The 14558-nt window shown below is 42.8% G+C and overlaps 1 protein-coding gene across 12 annotated transcripts in view; it reads left to right on the top strand.

Annotated features, from left to right (window-relative positions):
• Nucleotides 1–14558, top strand: part of NSUN6 (NOP2/Sun RNA methyltransferase 6) — an 87891-nt gene that overhangs the window by 59036 nt on the left and 14297 nt on the right. For all 12 annotated transcript variants that reach the window (XM_063669617.1, XM_063669616.1, XM_063669614.1 and 9 more), the window contains one exon: nt 5121–5265. In XM_063669617.1, the coding sequence (XP_063525687.1) occupies nt 5121–5265 (145 nt within the window). The remainder of the gene's footprint in view (nt 1–5120; nt 5266–14558) is intronic.

Genomic DNA, 14558 nt, shown 5'->3' with positions numbered 1-14558 from the left:
AGGAATTTGACTTCTTCCTGGTTTAGTTTTGGGAGGGTGTATGTGTCCAGGAATTTATCCATTTCTTCTAGATTTTCTAGGTTATTTGCATGAAGGTGTTTATAGTATTCTCTGATGGCAGTTTGTATTTCTTTGGGATCAGTGGTGACATCCCCTTTATCATTTTTTATTGTGTCTGTTTGATTCTTCTCTGTTTTCTTCTGTATTAGTCTAGCTAATGGTCTGTTTTGTTAATCTTTTCAAAAAACCAGCTCCTCAATTCGTTGATTCTTTGAAGGGTTTTTTATGTCTCTGTCCCCTTCATTTCTGGTCTTAGTTATTTGATGTTTTCTGCTACCATTTTTGGCTCTTGCTTCTCTAGTTCTTTTAATTGTGATGTTTGGGTGTGGATCTCAGATCTTTCCGGCTTTCTGATGTGCGCATTTAGTGCTATAAATTTCCCTCTTAACAGTGCTTTAACTGTGTCCCAGAGATTCTGGTACATTTTCTCTTTGTTCTCATTGGTTTCAAATAACTTGTTTATTTCTGCCTTAATTGTGTTATTTACCCAGTAGTCATTCAGGAGCAAGTTGTTCAATTTCCATGTAGTTGTGCGGTTTTGAGTGAGTTTCTTAATCCTGAGTCCTAATTTGATTGCACTGTGATCTGAGAGACTGTTTGTTACGATTTCCATTCTTTTGCATTTGCTGAGGAGTGTTTTACTTCCAGTTATGTGGTCGAGTTTAGAATAAGTGCCATGTGACACTGAGAAGAATGTATATTCTGTTGATTTGGGGTAGAGAGTTCTGTAGATGTCTATTAGGTCCACTTGATCCAGAGGTGAGTTCAAGTCCTGAATATCCTCGTTAATTTTCTGTCTCATTGATCTACTATTAACAGTAGGGTGTTAAAGTCTCCCACTATTATTGTGTGGGAGTCTTAAGTCTCTTTGTAGGTCTCTAAGAATTTGTTTTATGAATCTGGGTGCTCCTGTATTGGGTGCATATCTACTTAGGATAGTTAGCTCTTCTTGTTGCATTGACCCCTTTGTCATTATGTAATGCCCTTCTTTGTCTTTTTTGATCTTTGTTGGTTTAAAGTTTTTTTTTATCAGAGACTAGGATTGTAACCCCTACTTTTTTTTTGCTTTCCATTGACTTGCTAAATATTCCTCCATTCCTTTATTTTGAGCCTGTGTGCGTCTGTGCACATGAGATGAGTCTCCCGAATACAGCACACTGATGGGTCTTGACTCTTTATCCAGTTTACCAGTCCATATCTTTTAATTGGGGCATTTGGTCATTTACATTTAAAGTTAATATTGTTAGGTGTGAATTTGATCCTGTCATCATGATGCTAGCTTGTTATTTTGCACATTTGTTGATGCAGTTTCTTCATAGTGTCGTTGGTCTTTATATTTTGATGTGTTTTTGCAGTGGCTGTTACTGGTTTTTCCTTTCCATATTTAGTGCTTCCTTCAGGAGCTCTTGTAAGGGTGGACTGGTGGTGACAAAATCCCTCAGCATTTGCTTGCCTGGAAAGGATTTTATTTCTCCTTTGCTTATGGAGCTTAACTGGCTGGATGTGAAATTCTGGGTTGAAAATTCTTTTCTTTAAGAATGTTGAATATTCACCCCCACTCTATTTTGGCTTGTAGGGTTTCTGCAGAGACATCTGCTGTTAGTCTGATGGGCTTCCCTTTGTAGGTGACCTGACCTTTCTTTCTGGCTGCCCTTAACCTTTGTTTCAGCCTTTGGAAAATCTGATTATGTGTCTTGGGGTTACTCTTCTTGAGGGGTATCTTAGTGGTGTTCCCTGTATTTTCTGAATTTGAATGTGGGCCTGTCTTGCTAGGTTGGGGAAGTTCTTCTGGATAATATCCTAAAGTGTGTTTTCCAATTTGGTCCATTCTCCCTGTCACTTTCAGGTCTGCCAGTCATTCATGGGTTTGGTCTTTTCACATAGTCCCATATTTCTTGGAGGCTTTGTTCATTCCTTTTCATTCTTTTTTCTCTAATCTTTTCTTTATGCCTTATTTCAGCAAGGTGGTCTTCAATCTCTGATATCCTTTCTTCTGCTTCGTCGATTTGTCCATTGATACTTGTGTATGCTTCAAGAAGTTCTTGTGCTGTGTTTTTCAGCTCCATCAGGTCATTTATGTTCCTCTCTAAACTGGTTATTTTAGTTAGCCATTCCTGTAACCTTTTATCAAGGTTCTTAGCTTCCTTGCATTGGGTTAGAACATGCTCCTTTAGCTCAGAGGAGTTTGTTATTACCCACCTTCAGAAGCCTACTTCTGTCAGTTTGTCAATCTCATTCCCTGTCCAGTTTTGTGCCCTTGCTGGAGAGCAGTTGCGATTATTTGGAGGAGAAGAGGCATTCTGGTTTTTGGAATTTTCATCTTTTTTGTGCTGTTTTTTCCTCATCTTCATGGATTTATATACCTTTGATCTTTGAGGCTGATGACCTTTGGATGGGATTCTTGTGGGGGTCTTTTTTGTTGATGTTGTTGCTTTCTGTTTGTTAGTTTTTCTTCTAACAGGCTCGTCTTCTGCAGCTCTGCTGCGGTTTGCTAGAGGTCCACCCCAGACCCTGTTTGACTGGGTATCACCAGTGCAGGCTGCAGAACAGCAAAGATTGCTGCCTGTTCCTTCCTCTGGAAGCTTCATCCGAAAGGGCACTGGCCCGTTGCTAGCTGGAGCTCTCCTGCATGAGGTGTCTGTCGACCCCTGTTGGGTGGTCTCTCCTAGTCAGGAGGCACGGAGATCAGGGACCCACTTGAGGCAATCTGTCCCTTAGCAGAGCTGGTACACTGTGCTGGGAGAATCCCCCTTGTCAGGATCAGCTTCTCTTTTCAGAGCCCGCAGGCTGGAAAGATTAAGTCTGCCGAAGCTGTGCCCACAGCCACCCCTCCCCCCAGGTGCTCTGTCCCAGGGAAATGAGAGTTTTATCTGTAAGCCCCTGAGTGGGGCTGCTGCCTGTCCTTCAGAGATGCCCTGCCCAGTGAGGAGGAATCTAGAGAAGCAGTCTGGCCACAACCGCTTTGCTGCGCTGTGGTCAGTTCTGCCCAGTCCAAACCTCCCAGTCTCCTTAGCACTGTCAAGGGACAACAGCCTATTGAAGACTCAGTAATGGCGGATGCCCACCAAGCTCGATCATCCCACGTTGACTCCAGACTGCTGTGCTGGCTGTGAGAATTTCAAGCCAGTGGTTCTTAGCTTGCTGGGCTCTGTGACAGTGGGACCTACTGAGTGAAACCACTTGGCTCCCTGACATCAGCCCCCTTTCCAGGGGAGTAAATGGTTCTGTCTCACTGGGGTTCCAGGTGCCACTGGGGTACAAGAAAAAAACTGCAGCTAGCTTGGTGCCTGCCCAAATGGCCGCCCAGTTTTGTGCTTGAAACCCAGGGCCCTTGTGTAGGCTTATGAGGGAATCTCCTGATCTGTGGATTGCAAAAACCATGGGAAAAGCGTAGTACCCAGGCTGGGTAGCACAGTTTGTTCCTCACAGCTTCCCTTGGCTGGGGGAGGGAGGCCCCCCAGCTGCTTGCACTTCCTGGGTGAATGATGCCCCATCATACTTCTGCTTGCTCTCCGTGGGTTGCACCCACTGCCTAACCAGTCCCAATGAGATGAACTGGGTACCTCAGTTAGAAATGCAGAAATCACTCACCTTCTGCATTGGTCTCGCTGGGAGCTACAGACTGGAGCTGTTTCTATTCAGCTATCTTGGCCCCTCCCAAATTTTGACCTCTTATCTTTATTGACCTTGACTTAAAGTGTTACTATATAAAATTTTCTTGAACTGCGTTTTATACCACACCAGAATATTTTGCTATGCTATACAGAGGTTTTGGCTCATATTTTTCCAGTTTTGGTTGCCAGGGTTCACAGGAATTATACGTGGCTAGCTGGAAAATATTAAAATGACCAATCATACAAGTAACATTCATTTGCATCTCAAAGCACTTTAAGGCCACTGTCTAATAGCATTAGCTCATGTTCTTCCAGAGGTGAACAAGGCACATCAAATTGGTGATTTTTAATGTTTGCCTCCAGTGGATGTTTTTAAGTTTCTTTAGAAGATTGCAAATACTTTTGGTTTTGAGTTTTGTTGATTAAAAGTAGCTAGTTATTGTAAGATTATTTTTCTGGCAAGAATGTGTATTTTCTTAGTGGAAAGCCATAAGTATTTAATGTAAATTGGATATACATTAGAAGTGAAGCCAGCTGGACTTCCTGGGTCGAGTGGGGACTTGAAGAACCTTTCTGTCGAGCTAGAGGATTGTAAATGCACTAATCAGCGCTCTGTGTCTAGCTAAAGGATTGTAAATGCACCAATCAGCACTCGGTAAAATGGATCAATCAGTGCTCTGTAAAATGGACCAATCGGCAGGATGTGGGCGGGGCCAAATAAGGGAATAAAAGCTGGCCACCCAAGCCAGCAGCTGCAAGTTGCTAGGGTACTCTTCCACATTGTGGAAGCTTTGTTCTTTTCCTCTTCACGATAAATCTTGCTGCCGCTGACTCTTTGGGCCTGCACTACCTTTGTGAGCTGTAACACTCACTGCGAAGGTCTGCGGCTTCACTCCTGAAGTCAGCGAGACCACGAACCCACCCGGAGGAACAAACAGTTCTGGGCGTGCCACCTTTAAGAGCTGTAACACTCACTGCGAAGGTCTGTGGCTTCACTCCCGAAGTCAGCAAGACCACGAACCCAACGGGAGGAACAAACAACTGCAGGCACGCCACCTTTAAGAGCTGTAACACTCACTGCGAAGGTCTGCAGCTTCACTCCTGAAGTCAGGGAGACCATGAACCGACCGGAAGGAAGAAACTCCAGACACATCTGAACATCTGAAGGAACAAGCTCCGGACACACAATCTTTAAGAACTGTAACACTCATCGCAAGGGTCTGCGGCTTCATTCTTGAAGTCAGCGAGACCAAGAACCCACCAGAAGGAATAAATTCCTGATACATACGTTTGGTCAATGGATAGAGGTTTTAAATTAGGGATGGGAATATGGTGGAAAAGACCATAATTCTTCATCAGTTTTTCTCATTATTTTTATGACAGCTTTGGATTTATAATTTTCTTTCTTTTTTTTTTTCTGTGTGTGTGTGTTTTGTTTCTTTTTAGGGAGAAGTTATAGCACTGGATAAAATCTTCAACAAAGTAGAAAAAATAAAGCAGAATGCCTTATTGTTAGGGCTGAATTCCATCAGGGCATTTTGTTTTGATGGAACAAAGGCGGTTAAACTTGATATGGTGGAGGACACAGAAGGTGAGCTATTTTGATTTTCTTATTTTTAATTGACAAATCATATATGAGGCATACAGTGTGATGTTTTGACATGTATATAATTTTGTATACAATGTGGAATGATTAAAACAAGCTAATTAACATATCCATCACTGTACTTATCCTTGTCTTGTGGTAATTTGAGATTTACTCTCATAGCAGCTCTGAAATACAAAATACATTAGTATAGTCACCATGCTGTGCAGTAGATCTCAAAAACTTACTCCTCCTGTCCAACTGATACTTTGTACCTTTTGAAGAGTGTCTCCCATTCCTTGGTCCTCCCTCCTCCCCCAGCCTCTGGTAACCACTATTCTACTCTCTTTCTATGAGTTTGACTTTTTTAGATTCCCCACTTAAGTGAGATCATGTAATATTTGTCCTTCATTGCCTGGCTTATTTCACTTAGCATAATATGATGTCTTCCAGGTTCATCTATTTTGTTGCAAATAACATAATTTCTTTTTGTTTTAAAGGCTGAATGGTATTCCACTGTGTATAGGTACCACATTTTCTTTATCCATTCATTTCTTGATGGATTCCATATCTTGACTGTTGGGAATTATGCTGCAGTGAAATGAGAGTGCAGCTATCTCTTTGACCTGCTGATTTCAATTCCTTTGTCTATATACCCAGTAGTAGGATTGCTGGGTAATATGGTAGTTCTATTTACTTTTGAAGAACCTCCATACCATTTTACGTAATGGCTGTACTAATTTACATTCCTACCAACAGTGTAAAAGAGTTTGGTTTTCTCTGCATCCTTGCCAGCGTATATTATTTTGTGTGTGTGTTTTTTTTAAAATGATGGCCATTTTAACTGGGGTGAGGTGATATCTCATTGTTGTTTTGATTTTCATTTTCCTGATGATTAGTGATGTTGGGCATTTTTTCATATACTTGTTGGCTATTTGTATGTCTGTTAGGTACTTCTCTCTCTCTCTCTTTTTAATAGGTCTCTATTTTTGAAAGACCTATTTTGAAATAGGTCTTTATTTTTGAAAGATAGTTTTACTGAATATTAAATTCTTGGTTGATGAGGTTTTTTTTTTTCTTTCTGTACTCCGAGTATGTCATGTTACATCTTTGGGGCTCCATTTTTTCCTGATTAACAATCAACTGCTAATCTTTTACAGTTTCCTAGTACATGACAAGTTGTTTTTCTCTTGCTGCCTTTAACATTTTCTCTTTGCTTTTGACTTTCAACATTTTTACGATGATGTGTCTGGTTGTGGATCTTTTTGCATTTGTCCACCTCAGAGCTAGTTGTTCTTTTTGGATGTGTAGATAGCTTTTCATCAAATGTGGGTCATTTTCAGCCATAATTTTTTGAATATTTTCTTACCTTTTTTTCTTTCTTTCCTTTTGGGCCTACCTAAGTTGTGTTAATAATGCCTGAGTTGTCTTAATAATGTCACAAGTTTCTCTGAAGTTTATGGTCATTTGTTTTCATTTTTATATCTCTCTGACTTTCAGATTGTAACCAAAAAGCAGATTAGCTAGCTGCATGCCACATTTAGAGTCTGATTAACAAGAGTAAGGTAGAAGGAAAATGGTTTCTTCCAAAGCTAGCTTAGGGAATGAGGCATAAAGCATCCTGCCTTTATATGTGCTGCTTCACCTTTGGAGCAGAAAGCGGACCCTTTTATAAGGTAAGGAGGGGAGTGAACGAGGGCAGGGCTCCCGCTGCTAGCTGGTGCCTAATCTAACACAGTTTAATTGGCACCTTCCTGGGCAGAAGTAAGTTGTAAAAGTGGCCAAGCAGGCATGATTTCGATACGTCCTCCTGGTGGATGAAAGTCCCCCCTACTCCCCACAAGAGTGGCAACCCCTAGAGGGTGGAAGTTTCAAGACCACCCCCGGAGGTGAAAGTTCGCTGGCCAGTATGGTTTGGTCTGCTAATTGACTGTCAGTTCCCTAGGAGAGATCTGTCTTGGAGGCTTAGTTAGAAGAACTTGCCCTGCAGGGAATGTCTGGTGAGGGGAAAGTGTGTAAAAGGTTAAATTTGCATTTCTGAAGGGCTGAGTAGGAAACAAACAGGGAATGGGGAAAGGGGAGAAGAGAACAGAAAATAATTTTTAAAATAGTAATTCATTCCTTTTTTCTTAGAAAAATGCAAGCACTCAGTTACAAGATTACATAATCTATATTCATCTGTCTTCAAGTATGCTCATTTTTTTCTGTGGGCTTAACTCTGGTTGAGCCCCTCTAGTGGAATTTTTAAGAATTGTACTTTCAACATCTTGATTTCCTTTTTTAAAAATTTCCCTCTATTGATATTCTCTATTTGATGAAACATGACGACCATATCTCCCTTTACTTTTTTAAGCTTATTTTCCTTTCCTTTAATTCTTTGAACATATTTTTATTGGCTGCTTTAAAGTTTTTGCCTGCTAAGTCTGGCAGCTAAACTCTCTCAAAGTTAACTTTTTTTGCTGCTTTTTTTCCCCTACGAATGGGTCACACTTTCCTTTTTCTTTGCATATCTCATATTCTTTTTTCGGCTGAAAACTGGACATTTTAGGTAATACTGTCAACCGCGTCCGTGTGAAGAGACCACCAAACAGGCTTTGTGTGAGCAACAAAGCTTTTAATTCACCTGGGTGCAGCTGGGCTGAGTCCGAAAAGAGAGTCAGCAAAGGGAGATAAGGAAGGGGTTGCCTTATAGGAGTTGGGTAGGTAATGGCAAATTACGGTAAAAGGTGGTTATTGTTAGCAGAGGAGGGGGTTGCAAGATGCATGGTGGAGAGATCATAAGACTTATTGTCCAGAAGAAAAATGTCACAAAGTTAATTCATCAGCCAAGGTAGGGCAGGGACACGTCACAATAGTAAAATATTATAATTTTAGTTGATCAGTTAAGGCAGGAACTGGCTGTGGTTTTTGGCTGTGGTTTTTCTTTGACTGCTCCAGACCTCTTGGCTCCTGCAGGCCACCTGGATGTGTATGTGCAGGTCACAGGGTTTATAATGGCTGAGCTTCGGCTCAGAGGCCTGACAAATACATCGTAACAACTTGAATGCTAATTCACCTCCTCCCCAGGCGTGTTGTGATAGTTTGCTTATTTGTTTAGTGTCATGGCTCCACTATTTTAGTAAACTGTATTCCTTCAGCATGTGCAGCTGAGTTGTCACTCCTCAGCAGCTTTTTTGACATGGGCATAGTACTCCTGGTATTACAGTGGTTTTAGTTTTTGCAGGGCTCACTTTGTCTCTTTCCCTGCTCTTTGTGTTAAACTGTGTGCTTCAGTTGGCATTACAGAGCACTGTTACCCTCCACTAATTGCAGATTGATTGCTTTATTCTTTTTAACAGTGCCCTGGGACATAAGTTGCCCCACCATCTGATCCAATGAATATGAGATCCTTTGCATAGGTAATCTTTCTGAACAGTCTTTGAGGTTTTTCCCAGCCCAGAAGGCTCTTCTCACTGTCTCATACCTTGATTCTCTCATAAACTTCTCTGGTCTTTGGTTTAGCTGATTCTTCTCATGGACCTCCTAGCCTCCTCTTAATTGCTCACCACCACAATCTCCGTTATTTTCAAGAGTGTGCTGAGGCTTAAAATTCCACACATTCTGTTCAAAATAAAGTTAGTTTGTTACAGTAGGTAGCTAGTCAGACATAAACAGGGCAGGAGAGAGCCTCCACAACCAGGAATGTCAGGCAAGCATCAGGTGATGGCCAGGTGGTTGTTAACTGTCTCTCTAAAATAATAATTGGTTGCAGCCAGTGCCAGGGAAAGGCAGTCTCCCAGAAGACAGAAAAAAACATGAAACTGGTGATCAGCTTTCTGATAAGATCTCAGGAGTTGGCTGAGTGGGCTCACACATGCACACGAAGGCAAAGTTGTGGAAGTTTAACTGGTATATGACCTCCTAGGGACTTTTGGCTGGTAAGGGAAGAACGCCTCAGCGAGAATGCACACAACTCCAGTAAATAAGTTACTGGAAAGGGGTCCAGATCCAGACCCCAAGAGAGGGTTCTTGGATCTCCTGCAAGAAAGAATTCAGGACGAGTTCATAGAGTAAAGTGAAAGCAAGTTTATTAAGAAAGTAGAGGAATAAAAGAATGGCTGCTTCATAGAGCAGCCTTGAGGGCTGCTGGTTTCCTTTTTTTTTTTTTTTTGAGATGGAATCTCACTCTGTCGCCAGTCTGGAGTGCAGTGGCGCGATCTCGGCTCACTGCAACCTCCGCCTCCCGGGTTCAAGCGATTCTCCTGCCTCAGCCTCCTGAGTAGCTGGGACTACAGGCGCATGCCACTGCACCCAAGTAATGTTTTGTATTTTCAGTGGAGACAGGGTTTCACCATGTTGGCCACGATGATCTTGATCTCTTGACCTTGTGATCCGCCCACCTCGGCCTCCCAAAGTGCTGGAATTATAGGCATGAGCCACCACGGCTGGCCTGTTTGCCCATTTTTATGGCTGTTTCTTGAGTATATGCTAAACAAGGGATAGAGTATTCATACCTCCCATTTTTAGACCTTATAGGGTAATTTCCTGATGCTGCCATATCATTTGTAAATTGTCGTGCCAGTGTGAGTGTAGCAGTGAGGACCACCAGAGGTCACTTTCATCGCCATCTTTGTTTTGGTGGGTTTTAGCTGGCTTCTTTATTGCAAACTGTTTTTATCAGCAAGGTTTTTATGACCTGTATCTTGTGCTGACCTCCTATGTCATCCTGTGACTAAGAATGCCTTAACTTACTGGGAATGCAGCCCAGTAGGTCTCAGCCTTATTTTACCCAGCCCCCATTCAAAATGGGTGGTTCAAACGCCTCTGATAAACACACTGTGCGTGCTCCCCTCCCGAGTGCAAGCAGGCCACTGTCCATGCTGGCAGCCCACCCCAAGGGAAGAATCAGGAGAAGTAATGCCAGACCCCAGAAGTATGTCAGCATACAAAACCCCAAATCAGAAGGTCAGACCGTGCACTTGATCTCTCAAGTCACTCACTTGGTCCTCTTCCAAGTGTACTTTACATCCTTTCATTTGTACTTTAAACTTTCTAATAAACTTTTCACTCCTGCTCTAAAATTTGCCTCAACCAAGATCACTCTGCCTTGTGCCCCTTGGTCGAACTCTTTCTCCTGAGGGGGCAAGAATTGAGGTTGCTGCAGACCCACACAGAGTTACTCCTGCTAACAAGTTCACTTGGGGAGACCTTCAGAACTCTGTTCTTCCTTTCTGCATCTTGGGTAAAACCTCTGGGCCACTGCTGCAGAGATGGGGGCAGGGCAGTGGTTTGTTTCTCTTGGAGCCAGACTCTTGATGCTGGGCTGGGGTGGCAGCCTCTGGTCTTTTGGCTTGCCTCTTCTGGGATGGAATCTCTTCACTTTGCTCTTAGGTGAGGGTAATCAGGGGTTAAATATTCTCAGCCTACTGTGCCTGGGTAGAGCTTCTCACCTATGAATGGGGGCTGGGTGGAGGAAGATAGCCCCAGTTCTCTGGCTCTTATCTGAAATTATAGCCTGTGCAAGGTGGCGCTGGGGCACATGAGACAAGCTGACAAGCCTGTCCCTCTTAGGGAGAGACCACAGTCCTTTCATTCCTTGACTGGGAGCTTAAGGAGAGAGGGAGTCTTGTGTTCTTGGCTGCACCCACATGAACTGGATCTTATTCTGAGCTTCAGAGAAGAGGAAGGCAGTTGGAAAAGGGAGAAAAGAGTGGGTCATGGCACAAATGCACAGATTCTCACTGTTCTTATTAAGATGTGGTTGATTTTCTTAAATAAATGTTTCTTCATTTGCTGTGTGGTCTTAGGACATTTTCCAGAGGCTTCAGTTTTTCCAGAGGTTGTTTGTTTCAGAGGCTTCAGTGTTTCCAGAGGCTTTCATTTTCCAGAGGTTGTTTTTGTTTGTGCCGCTGGAGAGAGCGTCTGCAGAACTCTCCATGCCCTTATTCCAGAAGTGATGTCAATCTCATTTAACACAAAATTGCTCCTAAATTACACACCACCTCAAAGTAATACAGTTTCAGAGATCCCTAAGTGTAGTTACAGGTGCGAAAGGAAAATCTTGGGACCCCAAATCACTAAGCTAAAGGGATAAGTCAAGCTGGGAACGGGTTAGGGCAAACCCCTGCTTCCCATTCTATTCAAAGTTATCACTCTGCTCACCTGAGACAAATGCACATCTGATTGCCTTCTCTCCCCTATTGTTTATGTAAAAATGCAGATTTATTGAGCCAGACTAAATTGTGTATTCAGTGGAAGGCTGATCAAGACTCAAAAGAATGCAACCCTCTGTCTCTTAGCTACTCCTAACCTGGAAGCCCCACTTCCACCTTACCAGAGAACCAGTGTACATTTTACACATATTGATTGATGTCTCATGTCTCCCTAAAATGCATAAAAGCAAACTGTACCCCCAGCCACCTTGGGCACATGTCTCAGGACTTCCTGAGGCTGTGTCATGGACGCATTCTTAACCTTGGTAAAATAAACTATCTAAATTGACTGAGACCTGGTTCAGATATTTTGCATTCACACAGGACTATATATTATGTGAAAAAGCGTTTAATAAATAAAAATATGAGGCCGGGCGAGTTGGCTCACGCATGTAATCCCAACACTTTGGGAGGCCGAGGCGGGTGGATCACGACGTCAGGAGATCGAGACCATCCTGGCTAACACAGTGAAACCCTGTCTCTACTAAAAATACAAAAAATTAGCTGGGTGTGGTGGCCGGTGCCTATAGTCCCAGCTACTTACGAGGCTGAGGCAGGAGAATGGCGTGAACGGGAGGCAGAGCTTTGCAGTGAGCCGAGATTGCGCCACTGCACTCCAGCCTGGGCGACAGAGCGAGACTCCATCTCAAAAAAAATTAGTAATAAAAAAGTTAAAATATGAGTATTCTTAAACTAGAAATAATTCTTAGCATATATCTCATGCCTTTCTAATTTTGAATAAAAGAAACTTCACTCACACCAGGTATGTCTGGGGGTCATTCTGGTGATCCTAGCCTGTTCTAAGAAAGGTCTGGAATATTTGTAGGAGTTTCATAATTTAATGTCTATATAATTATCATCTAGTACTTCAATTAGAATATTAGAAGTGGTGAATGCAGAGATGACACATTACCATTACCGTTCACAGGTTCACCATTTACAGTTGTGTCCTATATAAGACATATGATTGAGGGTGAGTGCGCTGAAATGCAGCCCATAGTTTCTTCGTCATGGTACAAGACCATTGATATGGAGCTTGGGCACCTTATTCCATTTTTACCACAGGTAGCTTGTGGGCTTTCAGGTAGCCTGGGCCTTTAAGGAACTGTTGTGAGCTGTGTTTTACCGGAATTCAGCTGGCCACAGGATTAAAAGACAACCAGAAGGTATTTCAGTAGAGAGAATTTAGTACAGATTTATGCCAGAGAGAGAATATAAACCAACAGTCTAAGGAACTAGTTGAATAGATGTTGGGGGGCTGTAAAGCAAAGGAGAGCCCTGGGGCAACCTAGAGCTGATGAGTGCAGGGAGCAGCCCTTTCCCCTGAGCCGCAGAAATGAAGAGAAGGGCCACCTACCACAACCGAAAGGCTTAGAGGATTTGAAACCAGCCTGGCCAACATGGTGAAACCCCCATCTCTACTAGAAATATAAAAATTAGCTGAGTGTGGTGGCGTGTGCCTGTAATCCTAGCCACTCAGGAAGCTGAGGGAGGAGAATTGCTTGAACCCAGGAGGCGGGGGTTGCAGTGAGCTGAGATGGTGCAACTGCACTCCAGCTTGGTTGACACAAGTGAAACTCCATCTCAAAAAAAAAAAAAAAAGGCTTAGAGAAGAGGCTCCATGGAGCTGGGCTTCTCAGCTCAAAGGTCCTGCCTAGCTGCTGCTTGTTACTCAGGACTCAGAGCAGGGCACCTCCTGGAGCTGTGTTATAAGTAAAGTTTTGGTGGTGCAAAAGAAATAGCACTTGAATATACAATTTTCTTTTTTACTTCTCAGCAAGGCGATTTACTTCTGTAGAAGGGTACGCCCTTACAGATGGAGCAATGGTAAGCTCACACTTGGACAAGGGAGGGGAAGGGGTTCTTATCCCTTATGCACATGGCTCCTGCTGCTGTGTCATTCCCCTATTGGCTAGGGTTAGACCACACAGGCTGAACTAATTCCAGTTGGCTAATTTAAAGAGAGTGACAGGGTGAGTGGTTTGGCGGGAGTCAGGGTAGATCAGAATGAGTCAGGGAGGAGCAGGTAGTCAGAGTGAGTCAGGGTAGAGCAGGTGATCAATAAAGGTTGCTTTACGAGGAAGTTAAGTTTAAAAGTAGAAGGCCAAGAATTGAACATACTGACATATTGATTCTTTGAAGAGAAATTTAGAGCTCATATCTAATAATTCCCTCTTCTCGCATTTTCCTTATAGCTCTTTCTCTTCAAACTTCTTTAACATGTCTTGGCTTAGTTGTTCTGCTTGATTTTCCAAAAGAAGAAACTTTTCTCGATAAGGTGGAGATAGGTAAGGCAGATTTTATTAAGTGCCATTTCTATGAGCCTCTGTACCAACCCACGGATGCGTGATATGACACAGCACCCGACAAGAAGAAGTACACCCATTACGGCCGTGAAGGAAGTAAGAATTGAGGCTGTTATTCCTTTCCATTTACCGAACCACTTTTCTAGGCATCCTGTAAAAGGGTCATTTACCCTTGAGTTGTTGGCTAACTCAGACAGAGCAGTCAGACCTTGCAATGCCTTTGTTATGCTTCCATCAGGGGCGGTGGTGTTTGGGATGAAGGTACAACATTGAGTTTTAATTATGAATCAAACTCCTCCTCTTTCTACTAATATCATGTCTAAGGCTATCCTATTTTCCCAAGCTATCTGGCTAGTAGCCACTAATTGCTCAGCTGTTCCTTTAACAGCATCTGTAGTGTAGTTAATAAGTTGCCATTGGTTGTAATAGATGTAGTGTATCCAGTTTACATTTTTTTTGTCACCTACCAAAATATTGACTCAAATCCTGCAGCTATTTGATTTCAGGCTTTAAATTGATCTGGTATTCCCCATGAGACTCCAATTGCATCTAAATAGACATGAGAGTCGAAGGGCCCATAAGGGGCTTCTCTTGATTTACAATGTCTTATTTTTTCTTCCTCTGGTTGATGAAATGCCAGGGTGAAAGGGATAGCTAATTGGACTAAAGCACAGGTGCCACTCCAGTTACTCGGCAGAGTATCCAGTAAAGGTCTACCACAATACCATCACAATCTGCTTGGGGACAAACAAGGGCTGACTGATTGGTAAGCTCTTAAAAATTCTTAAGCTCACTGCATCCC

Source organism: Pongo pygmaeus, chromosome 8, assembly GCF_028885625.2.
Source record: "Pongo pygmaeus isolate AG05252 chromosome 8, NHGRI_mPonPyg2-v2.0_pri, whole genome shotgun sequence".
NCBI lineage: Eukaryota > Metazoa > Chordata > Mammalia > Primates > Hominidae > Pongo > Pongo pygmaeus.
This window is presented reverse-complemented; position numbering and strand designations above follow the sequence as displayed.